At 40.9% G+C, this 17,461-nt stretch overlaps 1 protein-coding gene across 1 annotated transcript in view; it reads right to left on the reverse strand.

The window, feature by feature from the left end:
* LOC132808013 (structural maintenance of chromosomes protein 6-like) overlaps positions 1 to 17,461 on the reverse strand; it is a 125,180-nt gene that overhangs the window by 4,756 nt on the left and 102,963 nt on the right. Inside the window, exons 22-26 of the mRNA XM_060821910.1 lie at positions 10,858 to 11,003; positions 8,343 to 8,468; positions 6,863 to 6,968; positions 3,337 to 3,489; positions 1,669 to 1,766 (exon numbers count right to left, since the gene is read on the reverse strand). Of these exons, the coding sequence (XP_060677893.1) occupies positions 1,669 to 1,766; positions 3,337 to 3,489; positions 6,863 to 6,968; positions 8,343 to 8,468; positions 10,858 to 11,003 (629 nt within the window). The remainder of the gene's footprint in view (positions 1 to 1,668; positions 1,767 to 3,336; positions 3,490 to 6,862; positions 6,969 to 8,342; positions 8,469 to 10,857; positions 11,004 to 17,461) is intronic.

Consider the following 17,461-nt stretch of genomic DNA (forward strand, 5'->3'; position numbering starts at 1 on the left):
TGATAGAGGATAGATTGAACCTTTTGAACATGAGGAGAATTACATGATAGTAAGCGTCTCATTGACCTCGATAGGAGTAAAAGTAAAGTTGACTGATGTTCTTGGAGTAGTAGTTAATGATACTAAATCCAAGTGAGCTACTTGTGCAGTACCCAAGAACTTGATAGGAAGCTGAAACATCAGAAGCTAAGGTTCAGACCTGGTATCATCTGATCGGTTTGTATCTTAATGCCAAAGAATGCATTGAACCCCAACTAAGCCATTTGGAGAGTACAAATAATATCTGCCTTTAAATCACAGAGTTAACTCCATCAACAAACCTAAATTCAGCAAAAATTTTAAATTATGTTGCAGTAGAGAGCATTTCCTCAAAATTGGACTGTCCTCCCCACCAAACTACTGCAAATGATTTTTTTAGTTAGTATCCCACTGAACTGATGCCACCTGCACACAGATCACCTTCCCATCACTGCTTGATACAGATCTTCCCAAATAAAAGGAAGGGTATATGGGCTGGGTGCTGGCAGGTGGGACTAGACTGAGTTGGGATATCTGGTCGGCATGGACGAGTTGGATTGTGCAGTCTTTTTCAATACTGGATATCTCTGTGACTTTATGACTCTAAAAGGTGGTATCCTTCCATTTTCTGAGCAAATCCAAAATTGGAGAGATTGGAGGAGGGTAACTCCAAGCCAGTCAGAATGTGAAAATCCACTGGATCTTCTGGCAATTGGGCTTTCAACCGGTATCTGGGTCAGGAAATATGAACCAACAGCTTCCATCCAATCAGAGGCTGCAGCCAGTAACATTGTCCTCAGGACTCCCAGGATGGGGGTAGACCGTGCAAACGTTCAGTGTTGTTTTGTCAGAGTCACGGGGAGAGGTAGACCATGGGGATTGGAAGCAACAGCAGGAAATTGGCTCTCCTGCCCTACCCCATTCCAGTCATGCACTGATCAAGGGAACTGCCCCATCCCTTGACAGACTGACCTCCTGCCATGGTTAACTGGTCACATAGGCCAACTCTCTCTGAAATAATTGTAGCCCAGGTGGATATGTTGAGCTTGGACCTTCCCTCACAGATTTAATTTGGCTGAAGCATGCCACCATCCTGCCTAATTAAGCTTCCTTCGTACCTCCAACTAAAGGTTTTGACCTTTGGGAATATACATAACCAGGAAAACAAGTTGCGGTGGCACAGCGTTCAGCACTGCTGCCTCATACAGCCAGAGACCTAGGTTCGATTCCAGCTTGCGGCAACTGCCCGTGTGAAGTTTGCATGATCTCCAAGTGTCTGTGTGGGCTTCATCTGGGTCTCTAGTTTCCTCCCACAGTTCAAAGATGTGCAGGTTAGGTGGATAGGCCACGCTAAATTGCTCCATAGTGTGCAGGCAAAGTGGTTAGCCATGAGAAATTCAGGATAGAGTATAAGGGTGGGACACTGTTCAGAGAGTCAGTGAGGACTTGATGGGCTGAACGGCCCACTTCCACACTGTAGGGATTCTATTGGAAATCTGAAATTTAATGTATTACTGGGAGGGCACTGTTCTCCAGAATATAGCCCATAAAAGAGCACAACTTTGAGAGTTAATAATGCAAAAAATGTATTTGATACTCATTCATTCAACAAGAGGCCAAATATCAATTTATGAACTGGTCTTACTGTACCCTGTCGTCAGTGGAGTGAAAAAGAAGAACTGGTCACACTGTATAGATGCTGCCACCCGCAATATCAGGTCGATGGAAATCCTGCGATTAACCATATCCTAGGGTTGAACAAGCATAGAATTACATAAAGCAAAGAACTGCGGTTGCCGGAGGTCTGAAACAAAAAACAGAAATTGCTGGACTCAGGCAGTATGTATGGAAAGAAAAACAAAGTTAACTTTTCCAGTCCGGTTGGGTTCTGAGAAACGGCCACTGGACTGAAAACATTATCTCCATAGATGCTGTCAGACCAGTTGAGTTTCTCCAGCAATTTCTGTTTTTGACACAAGTATATATGTAGTTTCCCAAAAGCAAAATCTACAGATTATCGGACGTGCTCCATCACTTTAATCTTTTGCATTTCTCCATTTCCTTTAATGCAATTCCCTTTGCTTCCACAGGTTTCAGGGACAAAGACATTGTCGATTTACATTTACCCGTTTAACTTGAATTCTCAGATTTCATCAACTTAATTCAGAAGTAATCGTACAAGGTGAATTACATATCTCGGGAGAAGCAATGAGAGTTAGGAGAGCATTAAAAATAAATTATGGGCTACAAGAAAGAAAATGAGATTTTCTCTTTAAGCTCCAGTCACAAACACCAGGCTAAAGTCAAAATGGTGACACGGACATATAAAAATGTCATGATGTGGAGGAGCCAGTGTTGGACTGACATGGACAAAGTTTAAAAAAAAATCCCACAACATCAGGTTACGGTCCAACAGGTTTATTTGGAAGCACTAACTTACACATTAAAGAACCGAAACTAACATATCCCATTCTAAAAGATGAAAGACTTAATCTAAATTTGCTTAATATATCATTACAGGTCCATGACACTGTAACCGTTTTGCTGTAAATTCTGTGTCTTATGATCCCGCTCCACAGCTACCTAATGAAGAGATAACTCCTTGTAAGCTAGTGCTTCCAAATAAACCTGTTAGTTAAAAACCACACAACACCAGGTTATAGTCTATGTAAAGATACGATGGGGTTGATCTGCCTTTGACTCACCTCCCTAAATGGAGTGTGAAGAGCTTCCTGAAGATTAAATACAGCAGCTCACTTATCATTAAATTCTCTTGATTTTGAAATTAAGACTTTCTCCATTTGTAGACAGTAATCACGGAAAATACAAACCGGAAGTTTGGCTTTCTAACCTTTGCAGCTAAATCCCTTGCATGCAACTGCCAGAATTTGCAGCTTACAATTTCTAGGAGCCTTCGTTATTCTTGACAGTTGCTTGGTATACATTTTGAGTGATGTGCTATTGTTTGGCTGTATTATACAAATTAAGAAAGCTCTTGTAACCCTACAAACATTAATGAACACATTCCCCAGTGAATGCAATTGTCAGCAAATTCATAAGGTACAACTAATAATCCACATGAACATGCATTTCAGGAAAACTGCTTGAGCCGAAACACCCTGAGAAAAGACACATTAATCAACAGATTTTCCAAACATTTTTAAAGCTTAACATATCTTTCACTTGGAGAAAATATTGTCTAGAAATGGACTCAACGTTTCATGTCTCTACATGAGGGATCACTTATGGATTACAATAAATGTTGCTACTTTTATCTTTAGCAACCAGGAGATGAATTGGCTTTAGATGTAAACGTACCATATAAACATCAAACTCATCCAGACAACAGAAAGGAGATTCTATGCTATCCCACAGCGAAAGAATGAAGCAAACAGTTGAGAATGAGTGTTCACCTCCAGAAAGGGATTTCATGTCATTTTGTCCTGTCTTCGTTCCTTCTCCACGCTCAACCTTCAATAAGAGATTTCCAACAGCATGAAAAGAAAGACTTGCATTTTTAAAAGACCTTTTCTGACCCGTTTACATCTTGAAGCATTTGTTCAACCAGTGAAGGACTTTTGAAACATAGTCGCTCTTCTAACGCAGAAAAGGAAGCAGTTAATTTGCATACTAGAGGTTCCCCACAAACAGCAATGTGATGTCAACCAGACAACCTGTGTTTTTATAATCTCCAGGATAAACATTAGTCAGGCTCTGGCTATAACTTCCTTGCTATTCTTCACAAATGCATTATGAAATCCTTGATAGCTAGCTGAAAGAGCAATGACATCCTGATTTAACATTTTATCAAAACACAGCACCTCTCACAGTGTTGCCGTCTCTCGGCACTGTTCTAATATATCCTTCCTGGGTTTACCCTGTCTAGTCCTGTTAGAATTTCAATGGATTCTATGAGATTCCTCCTCATTCTTCTAACAACACTCTTTGTGATGCCCAAAACTTGTTGGTCTTCCAGAGCAAGGAGCGAACCCTGACCGAGTGTTGCAGACTGGCACATTCCAAGGTCCAGGACTACGTACTGAGACATGCACTAAAGCTTGGGGCAGCTGCTGCCAAGGTACAGTGAGGAAAGACCGCTGTCTGACATCTTCCTGCTGAAGTTAAACAGTGGTTTGCTCAGTTATTGAACCATCCTCATTCCTCAAAGGCATGTGTATATAATCTGGTTCACATATGAGATGCCTTTGGTTTGATTGAGTCAAACTCCAATGCTTGTTTGTTTCCTTGATATGCTATTGTACAGAACTGAACTGAATTTGTGACTACATATATAAATATTATTCAATTTTTATGAATAAAGTATATTTTGAGACCAAAACATATTCTTCCTTGTTCCTCTAAACTCCAGTTAATACATATGTAACTGATCTAAAGAGACCTTAGAGTGCAGGTTCATAGCTCCTTGAAAGTGGAGTCTCAGGTAGATAGGATAGTGAAGGTGGCATTTGGTATGCTTTCCTTTATTGGCCAGAGTATTGGGTACAGGAGTTGGGAGGTCATGTTGCGGCTGTACAGGACATTGGTTAGGCCACTGTTGGAATATTGCGTGCAATTCTGGTCTCCTTCCTAATGGAAAGATGTTGTGAAACTTGAAAGGGTTCAGAAAAGATTTACAAGGATGCTGTCAGGGTTGGAGGATCTGAGCTTCAGGGAGAGGCTGAACAGGCTGGGGCTGTTTTCCCTGGAGCGTCGGAGGCTGAAGGGTGACCTTATAGAGGTTTACAAAATTATGAGGGGCATGGATAGGATAAATAGACAAAGTCTTTTCCCTGGGGTCGGGGAGTCCAGAACTAGAGGGCATAGGTTTAGGGTGAGAGGGGAAAGATATGAAAGAGACCAAAGGGGCAACTTCATCACGCAGAGGGTGGTACGTGTATGGAATGAGCTGCCAGAGGATGTGGTGGAGGCTGGTAAAATTGCAACATTTAAGAGGCATTTGGATGGGTATACGAATAGGAAGGGTTTGGAGGGATATGGGCTGGGCGCTGGCAGGTGGGACTGGATTGGGTTGGGATATCTGGTCGGCATGGACGAGTTCAACTGAAGGGTCCGTTTCCATGCTGTACATCTCTATGACTCTAGACGCTAAGTGTGGCACTGGAAAAGCACAGCGGGCCCGGGCAACATCCAAGAAGCAAGAGAGTCGACCTCTCAGACTTAACCCTTCACCTGGTCAAGAGAGTTTTAAACTAAATTGTAGGGGGAAAGGTTTATATGAGACAAGGTATGGTAAAGGCAAACAGGAAAGCAAAAGAGCAAGGCAGCAGTTTGGATAATGATGAGTAGAGTGTGACAGAAAGGAACAGAACATGAGATTGCAAGCAGATTGTAAAAGGGCAAAAGAAAAGCATTTTAAAGATGGCGTATTTGAAGGCATGAAGCATTCGAAACATAGGAGATGCGGATAAAGATGTATGACTGGATTCCCATTACAGACACATGGATGAAAGGTTATCAAAGACTGGGGCCTGAATGTGGAAGGGTGAAATATTACAAATGCTGGAAAAATGGTGGGGTTCTCTGTTAATTAAAGACTATGTTTAATCAGTACTGAAAGATTACCTTAATTTGAAAGAACAGACGTAGGATTAGTATGGATAGAGATAGGAAATAGTAAAAGCAAGAGGTTCCTGTGAGAGTAGGTTATAGGTCTCCATAGTAGTAGTTACACTGTAGGACAGAGAATAATAGAAAGACAAAATGAGGCGTGTGAGAAATGTACTACACTGATCGTGAGTGACTTGAATTTATAGATTGTGAAAATCAGAGTTTCAAAGATAGCTTAGAAAATGAGTTCATAGAGTGGGCAGAAAATAATGGGGATGGGGACAGCTTGTGAGCTCCCAAGTTGATTACACAAATAATTTATTACATTACTTGGTATTACATAGAAATAAAAACCAATAGCTCAAGAACTCTCCACTTTACATGTCGCTACTTCCAAATTTGGAAGCAGCCCAATGTAATCTTCATTTACTAATTACCACTTCAGTTTTTTTTTTAAAACTTAAAATGGTTTAAAATTTACATAGAGCTCTGTAAAATCAAAGGACTGAATGGTATCTTTATGGATAAATTCTTGGTGGTTAGTAAATTGACAAGGTCCAGGGCATGAGTTTAAATTATCTCAAAGTAGGATAGCGTCTTCTTTCTCTCGTGAGTGGTGTGGGGGATGTTGACTTTGTCTGTATTTCAAGGGAGAAATACATTTTTTCTTGATGGGAGCAGACATTGTATTATATCAAAGGAAAGTATCTATTTGGATAACACTTAGTCTTCAATATCTCATAGCAAATGAGACCCATACCACCCACTTGTACTGTACCTCTTTCATATGCTTCTCGTTCACTTAAGCTTCTTTTGAATTCCCCACTTAACTTTAATTCCCTCGTGTAGGCGCCTTTAAATTTTACTTAGCATGGGATCTACAGTGTAATCTTCTATCTTTCAATTTTATAAGACTATCATCATCGGTGGGTAATACCAGCTAGTTCATCAACATTGACTAACTCTGCATATAGGCATTTGCACTTGACAACATGCTAATTATCTGGTCCCTATACTGACATGCTGAGGGAAGTGCTAATCATGATTAATTAATTAATTCTTACCAAAGGTCATGCCCACTGCAGCTATCTGGCCTGTTGAGTATTTCCAGACATTTTTCTGTATTTCTTTCAATATTGCAGATTTTGGAAAGCTGTTTATTTTCCTTTTTGTATCAATTTTTTTTAACTGTATGGTTACAGTATTTTGACCTTTTTCTGTTTTAGTGTAATATTTTCCTCAAAATAGGTTTTCAAATAAATTGTGAATAACTCACCGTGATTGAAAGATCTCTGTTCTTATGGTCGAATTTGATCATTCCATAATACTGTTGCTTAGACATCAAAATACTGAAGTTAAGTTTGCAGCGAATTGACATGAACCTATTTAATTCAAACACAGAGAGAAAATATCATCATCATTAAACAATAATGTATAATATATATTGTAGATTATACTGGACATTTTTCATAGGAGAAAGAAAGAATGATAAATAATACAAAACGTTTTTTGGGCAGGGAGAGTACAGGGAGAACATGCTTGATACATCTGTTTCACGTGGGTCAATATGCAATCCAATCTACACTGCTCCAACAACGTACTGACTAGTAGAATATCTGGACAATTGCTCCACAGTTTGCATTAATAAAGCACCATCCATATAGTTATGTTCCCAAGAGAGCTCACAGGAGAAGGAGATCATCCAGAAAAGCACTGGTCAATAAATTACAGACAGTTGATTATAGCAAAATGGTTGTTTCTTGGTGTTAGAGAAAGTGAGGACTGCAGATGCTGGAGATCAGAGTCAAAAAGTGTGATGCTGGATTGGCACAGCCCATCAGGAAGCATCCGAGGAGAAGGAGAGTCGATGTTTCGAGCATAAGCTCTTCATCAGGAATGTGCACACTCCTGATGAAGAACTTATGATTGAAATGTCGACTCTCCTGCTCCTCAGATGCTGCCTGACTGATTGAGCTTTATCAGCACCACACTTTTTGACTGTTTCTTAGTGTTGTCCATTTAAGTAAATAAAACCTAAAATCAAACCTGTTATCTCATCAGTTAAAACCATCAACATTTAAATGGATTTCCTTGCCAATATCAAGGACAAGCCATGTAGCTACGGGTCTAATTGAGGGAGATGTGCTCATCTATTGCCTCCTGCTCTAGGCTAGAGTGCTGGAAAAGCACAGCAGGTCAGGCAGCATCCAAGGTGCAGGAAAATCGACATTTCGGACAAAGCTCTTCATCAGGAGCCTCCTGCTCCTGACTAATTTCAAGGTGCAGGCATTGCACTTCTGCAGAAAGTGTGCATTACTGAGGAGAATCTACTGCAACATTCCCACCAGCAGCATCAAAATTCAGTGTTTCAGATTTGTCCTGAGTGTGCGAGTAGCTAGGTTTGATTGAAGCTACAAAAAAACTTCTGGTATAAAGGTTAAGCTTTAAAATTGTTCAGGCAATAGTCTTTCATTATCTTACATATTAAGGAAAATGGGAAAGCATATACGACACTCTTTCATAACATTACGTGTTATTCATTTACATTAAATCTCCGGTCTCAGTCTGACAAAATCTAGCATGGCCCTATTATACTGATGGGTGCATTGAAGCAAGGCACCATCATCACCTCACTCATACCCAACACACTTACAAAGACATGAATGAATATTTTCACAAAGAAGTAAAGTAGAAAAGAACTTTGAATTACAGTGCAAAAATGCAAGCATATTTACTGAACAAACTGTGACAATTACTTCAGGAAGCTTTCATATGCTTTGTGCCTTTCTTTCATTATTTCATCGATCAACTGCATAAACGTCTTCAGGCTCTTAACCTCGCTTTGGATGTTCTTTTGCAATTTCAAACTTTCGAAGTACTGCCTGTCCAAAAACATTAGAAGTTCTCAATGTCAGACATACCAGTGGCTTTAGCATTTAAATCGATTGTACTCAGTACATAAAAAATCTCAGGGATTTCGAGTTGCAGAGGTTGGGGAGCTGGGGGTGGTGGTGTGTAGGAATAGTGAGGGGAAATAGAAACCCCTGAAATGGGTTTTATTTTGGGTTGAAGAATAAAGAAGCTAAAACACAGAAGTACGCAAGCAAACTGCCTCAAACCTACCCATTTCGAGTATTGGCAGAGGTGGGAAGAGGGGAGGTAGCCTATCTTCGCACAAGAAATGGGCTGATCATTTTGAATATTATACTGAGTCTATGTGGCTTCACTTTGAGTCATTAAATTCCACTAGTAAAAAGTGAGGTCTGCAGATGCTGGAGATCAGAGCTGAAAATGTGTTGCTGGTTAAAGCACAGCAGGTTAGGCAGCATCCAAGGAACAGGAAATTCGACGTTTCGGGCCAGAGCCCTTCATCAGGAAATTTCCTGATGAAGGGCTCTGGCACGAAACGTCGAATTTCCTGTTCCTTGGATGCTGCCTAACCTGCTGTGCTTTAACCAGCAACACATTTTCAGCATTAAATTCCCCTAACCTTGGTAACACAGAAACTGATAGGAGAATAGAAAAGGTTGAATCCATGAGGCATTCCCGCCTCAGGCAACTGGCTGTGTGGAGTTTGCACATTCTCCCCGTGTCTGCGTAGGTTTTCTCAGGGTGCTCCGGTTTCCTCCCACAGTCAAAGATGTGCAGGTTAGGTGAATTGGCCATGCTAAATTGCCCGTAGTGTTAGGTAAAGTGGTAAATGTCGGGGAATGGGTGGGTTGCGCTTCGGTGGGTCGGTGTGGACTTGTTGGGTCAAAGGGCCTGTTTCCACACTGTAAGTAATCTAATCTAATCTAAACTACCTTTCCAGCATAGCTTGGAGTTGACAGAGAGTGAAAACCAAGCAACCACTCTCCAAATGCAAGGAACTAGTTTTGTTGAAGAGGTGAGAAATTTATGCGAGGGAACCGCTTGACTGGACATACCTATGTGGTGATGTGGTGGCTCAGTGGTTAGCATGCTGTCTCACAGCACCAGGAGCCTGCGTTTAATTCCAACTGTGGACGACTATGTGGAGTTTGCACATTCTCCCCGTGCCTGCATGGATTTCCTCTCACAGTCTAACAGTCTAAAGATGTGCAGGTTAGGGTGGATTGGCCGTGCAAAATTGCCCATACTTGTCCATGAATCTGTGGGCTAGGTGGATTAGCCATGAGAAACACAGGGTTGCAGGGGTTGTGTAGGCCTGGATGGAATGCTCTTCAGATGGTCGGTGTGGACTCAACTGGCCTGCTTTCTATGAGTTTAAAGGAGCCCTCATTTATCACCCTTCTATCGTGGGGATGAGAGATTGGGATGGATTTGGATCTGCCCCTTCTGTAAAGAGTTCAGAGATGACCACACATTGTAGTTGCCAGGTAAGGCAGGCTGGTTAGAAGCCCATTCATAGTTCTCTGGGACTTTAGCACAGCTGTATTAAGGGTTGTCCTCTAACCTTCACACCCTCTCCACCTGATCCATTTGCCATTTTCCCTCATAACCCCACATCACCTCACATCCCCCCATTCTCCTTCCATACTTCCTCATATTCCCATCGCCACCCTTGTGTCATCTCTATGTTTCCACATGCCATACATCCATTGGCACATTGCCTTCATTACTGGTAGACCTCAGGATTATGGAGATATGGGACAAATAAACTTTAACAATCCAGTGGAGTTCCATTCAAGCACACTTGATACTTAAAATAAATCTCATTCATGAAACCTATTCATACAGGTAAATCCCTCAATTTGTTGTAAAAGCAAGCATCTGTTTTCCTAACGGTACTAAAGGTAGTTAATCCTATAATAAGCTCTGAAAACCATCAATCAAAATGTTGACATTGTCACCTGATGAGATGAGTGGTTTTGAATCTTTTGCAACTCAGCCTAGTATTCATAATGGGCTCAGAAGAAATGACAAACTTTTCAAGTATAAACAATAGATTATTAACTACTCAAAATACAAAAATGCACTCAGCGGTGAGTGACTTTTCTTACTCTAACTGAAAACTACAAACTGTTTATCTCACTTCAAAGCGCTGGTAATTTAAATGCCCCCAGATCACTACACTGAAACAAATGTTAACTCTGCCCTCCACAAATATTTGCACCTCCTCTATAAACAGGTTTTCCCACACTGAGGGTTCAGGCCATTACAGAGTAGAACAGGTACCTGAATTAATTTTGTTAGGTTGATTTAAGTTATGTGCAGAATTAGAGGAAAGCTCTTCACAATTAAAGATAACAGTATGTTACTTATTGGATAAGCAGTGTGCATGATAACTACCTTGTAGTTTCTTCCTTGTTCCCATGGACTTCTTGTGCCTTATTGATCACTCTCCTCAAGCGATTGATCTCCTCATCAATACTCTTGGGATTTCGAGTGACTTCTAATCGCTGTGCACAAATCTGCCTGGCTTTCGCAATATCTCGCTGGAATAAACAAGAATAAAAGAAATGGGCCAAAGAGCAAGTGACACTTGGAACAGTTAGCTGAGTGGTATTTTAGGTAAAAATCTTCTAGGAGAAAGTGAGGACTGCAGAAGCTGGAGATCAGAGCTGAAAATGTGTTGCTGGAAAAGCGCAGCAGGTCAGGCAGCATCCGAGGAGCAGGAAAATCGACGTTTCGGGCATGAGCCCTTCTTCAGGAAGGGCTTTCCTGAAGATTTCCTGAAGAAGGGCTCATGCCCGAAACATCGATTCTCCTGCTCCTTGGATGCTGCCTGACCTGCCGCGCTTTTCCAGCCACACATCTTCAGCTGGTATTTTAGGTAACCCACCATAATTTACTAATAATTTCAAATCAGTTGGGGAATTTATGAGTCTTTGTGAGTAAAAGTAGACAGTTTGAGTTGTAATCTTCTCTCAGGATTTCTTCTTAGCTGAACAATTATTAAAATATTGATGAATCCACACTGACAATCTCCTGTTTCACCAGCAGCAGGGTTAATTCTATTTTCAACGTCCATCTAAGCTCCCATTGATCAAAATCAGTAAGACTGAGGGGATTCTGACCATAACTTTAGTCTCCACTGAAGTCAAGTGGGTATATAGAAGAACCTGACCTTATTCAACCCAGCCCCCACTTTGTGCTTCAGGGAAAGTTACATCTGGAAACCAGTGGCACCGGCTTCAATAGGCATCAGGAGGGTGGGTTACCATTTCGGCATTTTTTAGATCAGAGAGGCGCTGGAAAAGCACAGCAGGTCAGGCAGCATCTGAGGAGCAGGAAAATCGACGTTTCGGGCAGAAGCCCTTTATCAGGAATTTCGGCATCCCTGTTGTGGTAGAAAGGGACACCCCCCTAATGGATATGCTCTGAATCACACTGATTACCTTTGTATTGTTGATCCACATCTGATAGAAAGGTGATGGATTTTATACTGAGTGCCAGTCATGTTCAGTAAACCAATTTGTACAGCAGCTGTGATGAGTGCAGATGACCCAGAGTTCATCCCACAGCCTGTTTGCCATGACCTAGCTTTGCGGAGTGCAAGGCTATTGCCTGTAAATGAGCATTTGAAACAGGAGTGCAGCTGCTGCCTGCAAACCTCAACCACTTTCTGGGTTTTTGACACAGAAGCAGCGTCTAAAAAATCTCTATACTGTGGTCTGAAGAAAGTACGAGTGTAGCCAAGTACCAGTTTTATCAGGAATCCCTGTGCCTGGGCATACCATAAAATGTTCTACAATGTCCTGATTAACTTTGGGATGCTGGTTTTAGAATCACTCAAAAGTGAAAAGTGCCCTTCCACATCCATCCTGCAAAACTCTTTTATGGTCTTCACTGTTACCTTGAGCCTGCTTCACAATTCATTAAGATCATGCCTACCCCGATAGATAGCCTTTCAACCCCCGACTTATCGAGAATCCATCCACCTCTGCTTTCAGAATATCCCAAGATTTTGCTTCTAACACCTTTCGAGGAAGAGACTTTCAAAGACGCTCACCCCCTCAGTGAAAAACAAAATCACATCTTCCTTCTAGAAAAAAACGCTTTGAGAAAAACACTGAATTATAAAATCTGCGACCACATTAGGCAGTGGCTTAGTTGGAACTTGGTTACCTTCGATGGTGAGTAGGACAAAGCCTGGTTCAGTAAATAATTTGAAGGTGCTGGTGTTGGACTAGGGTGTGCAAAAGTTAAAAATCACACCTGATGAAGGAGCAGCACTCCAAAAGCTAGTCCTTCCAAATAAACCTATAACCTTCTGTTGTGTGAATTTTAACTTGGATCAGTAAAGACTGCAAATGAGCAAAACAGGAGCAGATCTCATCCGTTCCTGTAAATGAAGGACTGATCTGGTGAAGCTCTCATGGAAGACCACGAGCAGACAAGAAATTGCCACAGATGAAGGTATGCAATCCCACAGCCAACTCGGAAATCAAAGTTCTGTTGGCCCGTCCTATTCATTCAGTTTGAAGGATGATGAACAATTAAACATCTTAAAAAAAACAGGAGAAGGAGCCCCCATGAACATCCCTGTCCTCAAACAAAAACCAGAAATTGCTGGAGAATCTCAGCAGGTCTGGCAGCATCTATGGAGAGAAAACAGAGTAAATCTCCAGTTCTGAACCTTCTGTTCTGAAGGGTCACCCGACTCAAATCATTAACTCTGTTTTCTCCCCACAGATGCTGACAGACCTGTTGATGTTTGCTAGCACTTCATGCTTTTGTGTGTTTCAGATTTCCAGCATCCACAGTTCTTTGTTTTATTTTATATCCCAGCCCTCAATGTTAGCAGAGGCCAGCATGTCAGTGCAAGAGACAATTATGAAGCTTTTCCAACCATCTTCAACCACGTGTGCTGGGAAAATGTTCCATCTCAGTCCTTTTCTGAGCTCCCTCATCATTGCAGATGCCAGTCTTCAGCTGATTTGATTCACTGCATGTGATATTAAGAAGCAACTAAACACATTGAGTATAGAAAAGGCTATGAGCCCTGACAAGATCCCAGATGCAGCGCTGATAATATGTTTCATAACTTGCCATCCACCTAAGCTGTTCCAGTAAAACCTCAATAACTAGCATTTAACCAACAAAATACAGCTTAATCCTGTAATGAGAAGCAGAGATAAATCCAATTTAGCCATTGATGAACATATCAATCTATTCTCAGTGACAAATGGTGTCATGTATGATGCCGGGGGTCGAAAGTGCAATGCTGGAAAAGCACAGCAGATCAGGCAGCATCCAAGGAGCAGGAGAATTGACATTTTGGACTTAAGCCTTTCAGGAGTGATGAAGGGCTTATGCCCGAAATATCGATTCTCCTGCTTCTGGGATGCTGCCTGACTGGCAGCAGCATACTCTCGAGTCTGATCTCCAGCATCTGCAGTCCTCATTTTCTCCTCTTGTATAATACTTTTAAGCAGCAGTTAGTCACAAATTCTCAGTTTGAATGACTATTCAAGTCCACAGATCATTATGGCTTTGACCCAAACATAGACACAAGAGCTCATTGCAGAAGGTGACAGTGATAGTGAGCCAGCATTAGATCAAGCTTTCCATCAAAAACTCCCATTGAAATTGAAATTAATGGAAATCAGAAGGAAAGTTCTCCTTCAGCTGGAGTCATACCCAGCAGCAGCCTGCTGATTGTGGTTTTCAAAAGGCACTCATCTCATCCCCAGGGTATTGCTGTAGCAGTTTCTCCCATTAATGTCTAGATCCAAGCATTTTCAGCTGCTTCCAAATAAAATCAGAAACAGGTTGATGAATAACGATTAAACAATGTTCAGCTATTTTGCAATTTCTAACTGATGAATGCATGCAACAGGATCTGGACAGTACTCCATAGACAGGGATATTTAGTGGCAATTTACATTTGCATCAGAAAAAGTGCCAGGTAAAGACCATCTCCAACAAGACAGCATCTAACCATGTCCCTTTGCCACTATCACTGAAAGCCTCACCACTGAGATCTCATGAGTTAACACGAACAGACTGGACCTTCCATGTAAATACTCTGTCATTGACTGGAAGTTCTGCAACTCCCAGAACCTCTCCACTATCTACAAGGACAGGTCAGGATTGCAATGGAATACTCGACATTTGCTGAATGAGTACAGCTTCAACAACAAACATGATGACTGAGATGAGAGGAGAGCATTGTGTCTCTCCACCCCCACCCGCCTCCATTACTGCACAGGTCACAATATAAATTGAATTATTTTTCCCAGTTCCCAAAATGGCTAATCATATGCTTTCACTATATTAGACTTAGAATAAAAAGATCCATCAACCATTTTTCTTTATTAACAGAAAACTATTAATTTATAATGAAATATGACTCATTCACTGAATATGCAAAACTGATTAACACATGCAGTTGTAATATGAATGTATTATTATGACTCACAGGGTACTGTACTGGAAGTTAAGCCTAGCTATTTCTGCAGTTATCACAAAAGTTAAAGATTTTAAATTAAGAACACAAAATTATCCAATTCCTCTGTTTTCGAGATGTATGCAGTTAGAAAGCACAGACCAGGTTACTGCACTTAACAAGAATTAGATTCAAGTTACAGGTAAACATTTATAAACCATTCGAGCCCTTTGTGTTCTTTTTATTTTATTATTTTATCAATTTTTGGTTTGGACCTGTGAACTGTGAGCTAAAAACTTCTGAGTTATAGGTAACCTCTTCTACTAAAAGGAACATCAACCAAACAAGAGCTTATTTATTTGTGGCCAGGTTTGGAAGCAAATTGTAGGTTGGTTCCTGATCAAGGTTCTGCAATTACTTTGTCACCAGAGAAGAGCATAATGTTAAAACAAACAGTGGAAGATGGCTACTAATGATGGCTATCAATAATAGCTACCAATGGTGGCTATATATGCCAGCAGCTAGCAGGTGTGCAATTGGGATCTTTTGGAAGAGACAATCAGCCTGTCACAGAATGGTCAAACTTTGAATTAGGTTTTAGACTGCGTTTTCGGTGAAGGAGAAAGTCTCACTATTGCTACAGATGATTTGGAAGCTTCCTACTTAACCTCACTGATCAGCTAACGGAAGTTCAAAGAACACAGAGCCAAGTTTTATTGCCTTTATCCGAGTGAACTGAAAAGGTGACCCAGACCAACACCTTCAGCAAATCAACCAAGAAACTATCATTTCTGCCTGTGGAACATTGTGAAAAATCACTTAAACAATCTGACCAGTTTTGTTATTTTCTTTTATTTATCCTTGAACTGTTTGTTTGTCTGTCTGTCTTTTGTGTGATTGGTGCTGAAGACAAAGGTTTTGGGATTATAGCATAGAACAATTACAATACTTTGCTGTTTAATTTTTGCTCTGCTAGAGTTACATCTTTTTCATTGTACTGGTAATAAATTATCATATCTTTTGCTGAGCGTAAAAACCACATCTGGAATTGATTATTCACAGAGTCAAGGATTAGTTATTTAAAAGTCTGGTTGGGATCCAATGGGGTCAATTTTGAGAGACTTTGAAGGTTTTAATTCTATAGTGTTGTGAATACAGGGGTAGAATAGCTGATTTGCCTGTCTTTGTGTTGTAACACACTACAAATGAAAACTCTAATCCCGTTATAAAGTCACTCTCTTGCTTTCTCACACACACACACACACACACACACACACACAATATATATACATGGGTTGAGGAAAACTGGGAGGCAGATCAATGGTTCCTAGTCACACATTGCTGAGATGATCCTCACATCAGTCAGAATATTACTTCAGAGTTGTCTTTCTTTCAAGAGATACAAGGCAGCTGGATCACTTACACAAGGTCCCTGACTTATCAGTTAAAAGTTACAGCTTACAACTGCCAAAGAACGGATAAACTGGTTTTCCTCAAGTTTAAAGTGAGCTTTGATTGCAGAGAGACAGCTTCTGTACTGGTCAAGATCAAAATACTACTCTCAGTCTTGCTCCCAGCCCAAAGCTCTTCAATTACCTGAGAGCCAATCACATGATTGTTGACAGACAAAAGACTTTTAATATCACTGGTCTACAGACCAATCAGCTTCTTGTTACCATCCAGATGCATCTGTACACAATCACTCAGCTCCTGTTTACCTGCAACTACTTCAATTGCTGCTTGCCCAATGTTTTCCAAGGGTGTCAAAGTCCTTGCTTTACAAAACATGCAGCACTCCTTTGAAATACCAATTCTAAAACAGCTCTTTCTCATCTCAATCCACAATGTGACAGTAAAAACATTAACCCCTTTAAATTGCTCACACACACTTAGATATACACACATGCACGCACACACATTCAAATACACAAGCTTGCCTGCACACATTTACACACATACACATTCAAATACACACATACCTATGCACTTGCATATACACACACACATACACTCAAACACACAAACATATGCACACACATACATGCTCAGATACACATACCCGTACACACACAAATACACACAACTGCAATACACACACATGCGCGCAAACACACACAAATACATACACACATGCACACACGTACACATGCACGCACATATATGCATAAACACAACACACGTGCACATACACATACGAGTGAACATTTATACACACATGTACACTCATGCACGCACACACACTAACACAAAAACATCTCAAGTGAAGTGAGCAAAATGGATTTTCTCTGCAGGGGTTCACATTGTAAAATATCACTTTAGACTAATAACAGTTAGTCCTTTAATGACTGAAGGACAAGGTGGGGAATGTTCAGAAGGCAATTGATCTGCCGTTCTAGCACAGACAGGTCACTAGGAAGATATAGTTGTCTCTGGAGCCTTGACAGACACAGCTTCCTCAGGAAACACATTCCAAGAAGACTTCCAGATTCTCTTGAAGTGGACAATCAGATCTGACATTTGACTCATAACCAGGGTGTTTCAGAAAGGCAAAGAAATAAGCTG

This window comes from Hemiscyllium ocellatum, chromosome 3 (assembly GCF_020745735.1).
Source record: "Hemiscyllium ocellatum isolate sHemOce1 chromosome 3, sHemOce1.pat.X.cur, whole genome shotgun sequence".
Taxonomy (NCBI): domain Eukaryota; kingdom Metazoa; phylum Chordata; class Chondrichthyes; order Orectolobiformes; family Hemiscylliidae; genus Hemiscyllium; species Hemiscyllium ocellatum.